Here is a 7,475-nt window from a genome sequence, read left to right as displayed (position 1 = left end):
AGATAGTTTTGATGATCGTGGTCCTAGTCTCAACCCAGTGCTTGATTATGACCATGGAAGTCGTTCTCAAGAATCTGGTTATTATGACAGAATGGATTATGAAGATGACAGATTAAGAGATGGAGAAAGGTGTAGGGATGATTCTTTTTTTGGTGAGACCTCGCATAACTATCATAAATTTGACAGTGAGTATGAGAGAATGGGATGTGGTTCTGGCCCCTTACAAGAGAGATCTCTCTTTGAGAAAAAGAGGGGCGCTCCTCCAAGTAGCAAAATTGAAGACTTCCATGGACTCTTACCGAAGGGTTATCCCCATCTGTGCTCTATATGTGACTTGCCAGTTCATTCTAATAAGGAGTGGAGTCAACATATCAATGGAGCAAGTCACAGTCGTCGATGCCAGCTTCTTCTTGAAATCTATCCAGAATGGAATCCTGACAATGATACAGGACACACAATGGGTGATCCGTTCATGTTGCAACAGTCTACAAACCCAGCACCAGGAATTCTGGGGCCTCCGCCTCCCTCATTTCATCTTGGGGGACCAGCAGTTGGACCAAGAGGAAATCTGGGTGCTGGAAATGGCAACCTGCAAGGACCAAGACACATGCAGAAAGGCAGAGTGGAAACTAGTAGAGTTGTTCACATCATGGATTTTCAACGGGGGAAAAACTTGAGATACCAATTACTGCAGCTGGTAGAACCATTTGCAGTCATTTCCAATCATCTGATTCTAAATAAAATTAATGAGGCATTTATTGAAATGGCAACCACAGAAGATGCTCAAGCTACAATTGATTATTACACAACCACTCCAGCATTAGTGTTTGGCAAGCCAGTGAGAGTTCATTTATCCCAGAAGTATAAAAGGATAAAGAAACCTGAAGGGAAGCCAGATCAGAAGTTTGATCAAAAGCAAGAACTTGGATGTGTGATACATCTCAGCAACTTGCCTCATTCTGGATATTCTGACAGTGCAGTCCTCAAGCTTGCTGAGCCTTATGAGAAAATAAAAAACTATATATTGATGAGGATGAAAAGTCAGGCTTTTATCGAGATGGAAACCAGAGAAGATGCAATGGAAATGGTTGACCATTGTTTGAAAAAAGCCCTTTGGTTTCAGGGAAGATGTGTGAAGGTTGACCTGTCTGAAAAGTATAAAAAACTGGTACTGAGGATTCCCAACAGAGGCATTGACTTACTCAAAAAAGATAAGTCCTGGAAAAGATCGTATTCTCCAGATGGCAAAGAATCTCCTAGTGACAAAAAATCTAAAACTGATGGTTCTCAGAAGACTGAAGGTGCAACTGAAGGTAAAGAACAAGAAGAGAAGTCTGGTGAAGATGGTGAGAAAGACCCAAAGGATGACCAGACTGAACAAGAACCCAATATGCTTCTGGAATCTGAAGATGAGCTACTTGTAGATGAAGAAGAAGCTGCAGCACTACTAGAAAGTGGCAGTTCTGTGGGAGATGAAACTGATCTTGCTAATTTAGGTGACATGGCTGCTGATGGGAAAAAGGAGCCCTCAGACAAAGCTATGAAAAAAGATACAAGTACTTCAGCAGCAAAGAAAAAGCTTAAAAAGTTGGACAAGATCGAGGAACTTGATCAAGAAAATGAAGCGGCGTTGGAAAATGGAATTAAAAATGAAGAAAACACAGAACCAGGTGCTGAATCTGCTGAGAATGCTGATGATCCCAACAAAGACGCAAGTGAAAATGCTGATGGCCAAAATGATGAAAACAAGGAGGACTATGCGATTCCAGATGAGTATAGAATTGGACCATATCAGCCCAATGTTCCTGTTGGTATAGACTATGTGATACCTAAAACAGGGTTTTACTGTAAGCTGTGTTCACTCTTTTATACAAATGAAGAAGTTGCAAAGAATACTCATTGCAGCAGCCTCCCTCATTATCAGAAATTAAAGGTAAGGCTGAATCTAAAAGATGAGAATGTTTTTGTGAAAATTAACTGATTAAGTTACAGAAATAAATAAGATATAAAAATAAAGTGTGTGTAGTAACATTTGTTGACCCAGCCCAGTGCATTTATTTATTTACTTATTTATTTAAATTTGACCCGAGAGGGACAGTGCAAGTGAGAGATGGCAAGTGAACAAGCAAGCTGCCATGTCCAGAACTCGAACCTCAGTCGGCCATGTGGGAGTCCAGTGCCCCTTACTACCGTACCACCTGCCAACACCAATAATGTTTCTTTACCGATGAGCTCTCAGCAGTTTAACTGGTCTTATAAATGTCTATTGAGCCTCTTCTCACAGTTCACCCTAATAAAATAATATTAATCATGAATTAATTCTGTGATCTAGTTAGCTCTCTAGGTATCTTCAAATTGTGTTAGACTGCAATTTCACTAATTTGGAAGATGCTATAGGCCTGTGTACCAGATAGAATAAAACCTTTTCAGCTTTCTCAAGTGCCTATTTATATCCCATGATTTTTACATTGGTATTATTTGTTTTTATTTTTTGTTTGTTGGTTGGTTGGGTTTTTTTGTTTTTGTTTTTTAAATAATTTTTTTTTAGAGGTTTTTGCTATAAGGCACGTGCGCCCACCAGACAGGCAGAGAGAGAGACATAGAGACAGAAAGTGAGAAATCACCCCCCAGGGGGAATGGCCACACCGCAATCCCTTCACCTCCATTCTACTCTCAGGATCTTGGGCACGCACGCACACACGCCCGGCGTGAGTTTTAAGCCACTGGGTCCAGGATGCGAACCGTGGTCAACTACATGAGAGTCCAGCGACATAGCCATTATGCTAACTGCTGGTTCCCCAAAATGGATATTTCAACAGGTGAACATTTTTATTTCAATTTATCGACTTTTTGATTTCTCTCACCAGAATTTTGTAATTTTCCTCACTTACTGGATTGTCAGAAAAGCCATGGCACATTTTTGCATAGAAAAACAGAAAAAAAAGTCATAACTTTTCCAACAACCCAATAGATCTTGTTAGATCTTGTACATATTTTTGTTAGGCTTATGCTTAAGTGTTTCACTGGTGGAGAAGACGGGTGTGCTGAAGTATAATAAATAACACTGTGTTTTTAATTTCAAATTCCACTTACTTATGCTGATATATAGGAAATCGATTAACTTTTAAATAATGACCTAATATCCTGCTATAATCACTTACTATCTCTGAGAGTTTTATTTTGTTTTGGTTTGGTTTCTGCCAAAGGGCATGTACTCTCACCAGAGAGCAACACAGGAAAGTGAGAAGGAATGCCCGAGGGGATGGCCACACTGTAATCCCCTCTCCTCCATTCTCTTGGGATTCTGGACATGGACAAACATGCGCCCAGAGTGATTTTTAAGCTACTGGGTCTGGGACATGAACCATGGTCAGTTATGTGGGAGACTAGCCCTTAACCACCATGCCACCTGCTGGCCTCAAGTTCTGGGAGTATTTTTGTTAATCCTTTTAGATTTTCTACTTAGATATATCACCTGTAAAAAATGATATATTTCTTCCTTTTCAAAAACTATGCTTATTTCCTTTTCTTATCACATTAGAGCTAGAACTTCTAGGACAATGTTAAAAAGTAGTGGTCAGAGCAAACTAGAAATTTTTTATTGAGCTTAAAATTCATATAACATAAACTTAACAATTTTATTTTTTACTTTATTTCTTCTTTTTAGTTTGCTGTATGGCAGTGTGCTCACCAGGGAGAGACAGAAAGAAAGGGAAAGTGAGAAAACATCCCCCAGGTGGATGGTTACACCACAATCCCTTCTCTTCCGCTCCCCTTGTGATTTTGGGTTTGCATGCATATGTGCCTGGCATGTTTCTGAAGCTGCTGGGTCTAGAACTCAAATAGTGCTGTTAGTCATGTGGGATCCAGCTTAACCACCATGCTACCAGCTGGCCCTATATAATTAGCTTTAATTGCTAACAGAGTACATGTACATGCATGAAAGAAAGACAGAAGAAGGGAAGGGAGGGATAGAAATAGGGAGAGAGGGAGGAAGGGGAGGGAGGAAGAAAGGGAGGAGCAACTTCCACAAGGTTTGGTCACACTGTGATTCCTTTCCTCCAGTCCTCCAGATCCTGGGCACTTACACATGCCTGGCATGTTTCAGGCTGACCGCACTACAAATCTGAACTGCAGTGCCACATGAGATCCCACTTCTCTTGAGCAGTATATTACCACTGTGCCATGTAGCCAGTCACAGACTTAACTATTTTAAAGTGATCAATTCAGTGGCCATAACTATGCAACCACTACCACTACCTAGTTCCAAAATATTTTCATTACCCCAAAAGAAAACCTTGTACCAACCCATTGAGCAGTCACTTGCCACTCTCCTGCCCCACTAAACTCTGGCAACTACCAATCTATTTTCTATCTTTGTAGACTTATTTTTTCCTGAATATTTCATATAACAGAATCATAACCTTTTGTATCTGATTTATAGCACTTAGTGTAATACTTTTGAGATTCATTCCCATTGTAGCATGTATCATATTTCATTTCTTTTCAAGCTGAATAGTATTCCACTGTGTATGTATATACCACCATCTGTTAATTTATTTAACTGCTGATGACACTTGAGTTGTTTCATCTGTTTTCTTTTTTTTTTTTTTTTTTTTTTTTTTTTTTAGGAACCACCTAGCTGTTTCCCACAGGAGTGGAACCATTTTACTTTACCAGTAGCAATGTATATAAGGATTCTAATTTCCCCATGTTCTTGCCAATATCTGTTATTTTCCTTTTTTAATTATAGCTATCCCACTAGGAATGAGGTGGTACTTCATTGTGGTTTTGATTTGCATTGCCCTAATGCTGAGAATCTTTTCATTGGAAGTTAGTTAACTGTATATTTTCCTTGGAGAAATATCTATTGAAGTACTTTATCTACTTTTAAATTGTGTTTTTTATTATTGTTGATTGTGTTATTTACATCCTTTGAATAATTTGACCCAATATGGGGCAAATGTTTTCTCCCATTCTGTAGATTGCCTTTTCACTTTTTTGATAATGTCCTCTGATGTTTAAAAATGTTTCACCTGGAACCAGCATATGGTGAAATGGTTATGTTGCTGGACTTCCACATAGTCGACAGCAGTTCAAGTCCCAGACTCCAGAGCCTTAAACTCATGCCAGGTGTGTGTGCATGCATGCCCAAAATCCTGACAGGAGAATGGAGGAGAAGGGATTGTGGCATGGCCATCCCCCCTGGGGGGAGTGATTTCTCACTTTCTGTCTCTCTGTCTCTCCAGTGAATGCACGCAAAAATCTCTCTATAAAATAAATTTTAAAATAAAAATGTTTCACTTTTATGAAGTTCAATTTGTCTTTTTTCTTTTCTTGTTTCTGCTTTTGTTGTCTAAGAATCCATTGCTAAATCCAAAATCATGAAGACTTACCCCTATGTTATTTAAGCTTTAGCTCTAATATTTTAGGTCTTTAAGGTTTTTTTTTTATTTTTTCATATTGTATATGGGGTGAGGTAGGAATTCAACTTTGTTCTCTTTTGTGTGTGACTGTCCAGCTGTCCCAGCACTATCTGTTGAAGAGCCTATTCTTTCCCCATTGAATGGTTTTGGCATCGTTGTTAAAAATTGATTGGCCATATATATAAATATTATAGCTTTACTTGTGCACTCCCAATTCAATTCCATTTTTACTATGGCTTTGTAATAAGTCTTTAAATTGGGAAGTATAAGTCTTGTAACTTTAATCTTCTTTCAATATTGTTTTGGCTATTTGGAGCATCCTCTGTTACATACACAATTTTAACATAAGAGACAACGGCAAAACATTAACATGTTTTCATGGTTTAGTGTTATAATACATTAATGCTACAAAACTTTCATAAATAAATTAATACTGATAGCAATTATTTTTAAAAATAATACAGAGTCTCTATAAACTTTGACATGTTCTTAATGAAAAGTGAAAAGCAGGGCAGAATACTGTGTAGATTTTGCTGCCGCCAAAAATCTTTAAAAGAATACACTGGCATATGAATTGCATAACCATGGAAAAAACACACGACAGTACTAAAAGAACTTGGTTCCTGAGAAACTAGGTTTTTGGGAGACAGCTATTTCCTTTCTTTGATACTGTTTTGTTCTTTTTGAATTTTTGTAAATTGGATATTGATTTAAAATGTTTAATTAAAAAAATCAAATTTTATTGGGACACGGAACATAATTTTGCATCTTCTTGTGAGGTAAGAAAAACTCAGGAGAATGATGATGATGCATTGGCAGGAAGTGGTTTCATCCCCTTCTTGGGTCTCTGTGTGAGCTCTGGCACCTATTTGTGGAACAGCAGCCAGGGCTAAAGATGAAGCCAATGTGGCAGTAAAACAGAGCTTTCTTGATGTCATGCTAATTGGCCCCCTGGGGACCACTTTACCAAAATGAGTTCAACCCAGGCAACATATGGTCACCTATCACAATTCTGAAGGGTGATATGTATTTTATTTTGCTTGCTATTTATATTTTAATTCTTTCAGGGCAGGTAGAACAGGATATAAGCATTGATTGGTTCTAAAATATCAAATGGGGAAAAAAATAAAACAAATTGCTGTTGTAAATTTTTTAGTTGTGTTCAGATTAGGTGCATTTTAAAAATGATAAACCTGAAGAATTTGAACAAACACACAGGAACAAGTAATTCCTGATAAAATACAGGGCAAATTATTTCTTTTAGAAATTTTCTATGTGACAGGTGTCTGTTTAGTCAATCAAAATGTAATTTCCCCATAATTATGCACAAAGCAAAAAGAGCTTAGGAAATATTTAATATGCAGAGGCTATCCTGATGACTGACAACTACTGTAGGAATGCAAATTTAATTCTCCTACAGAATGTAAATTCGAGACTGAGCTCAGTAAAGCTTTCTGACTCACTTATGAAATAACAACTTACTCTGCATTAATGAAAGAGCCTATCATATAGCACAGGAAAATTATTTCAGTTAGCCTCAAATTAGAAATATCACAGAAGGAAAATGGCCTACTGAGTTGAGCATTAAAATATTCATGAAAAGAATATCCTCAAAGAGATTAATAATTACAAATGCCATGCCAATGTATGAATATACAACACTCCAAGGAAAAATGTTCTGCAGTCTAGGAAATGCAAGATTTTCAAGTTAAACAATGAATTTAGGAAATCCAAATGATAGTAGATACAAAGCCAAAACCGTTCTTCTTGCTGATCAGTAATTACTGCTTCCCCTTCCTTCTTCAAGTTTTCCTATTTCAGGAAAAGGCACCACCTTCACAGTCATTCCAGCTTAGCGCTAGAAATCATCCTAGACCTTTGCCTTTGATCTCCAATTTAGTCAACCACCAATACCAAGTTTTGGAATCCTTACTATTTTGTGATGCCATTCCTTCCTATCCATCCCTTTTCCTCCTTCCCTACATCAGGCCCACTTCTCTTGGCATGGTCTCCTTACTGGGCTCCATTTCTTTATTCTTACCTGCATAC

The 7,475-nt window shown here is 37.9% G+C and overlaps 2 protein-coding genes across 2 annotated transcripts in view; one reads left to right on the top strand and one right to left on the bottom strand.

Annotated features, from left to right (window-relative positions):
* The window catches only part of LOC102473720 (matrin-3), a 10,572-nt gene extending 8,576 nt beyond the window's left edge, over window positions 1-1,996 (top strand). The window contains exon 2 of the mRNA XM_006171083.2: window positions 3-1,996. Within this exon, the coding sequence (XP_006171145.1) occupies window positions 3-1,981 (1,979 nt within the window). The 3' untranslated portion in view covers window positions 1,982-1,996. The remainder of the gene's footprint in view (window positions 1-2) is intronic.
* Window positions 1-7,475, bottom strand: part of LOC102474565 (cAMP-dependent protein kinase type II-beta regulatory subunit) — a gene marked incomplete at its 3' end in the record, with an annotated part of 109,629 nt that overhangs the window by 22,189 nt on the left and 79,965 nt on the right.

This window comes from Tupaia chinensis, unplaced genomic scaffold (assembly GCF_000334495.1).
Source record: "Tupaia chinensis unplaced genomic scaffold, TupChi_1.0 Scaffold149256_1, whole genome shotgun sequence".
In the NCBI taxonomy this organism is placed as follows: Eukaryota; Metazoa; Chordata; class Mammalia; order Scandentia; family Tupaiidae; genus Tupaia; species Tupaia belangeri.
Note: the sequence above shows the minus strand (reverse complement) of the source record. Positions and strands in the feature narration are given on the sequence as shown.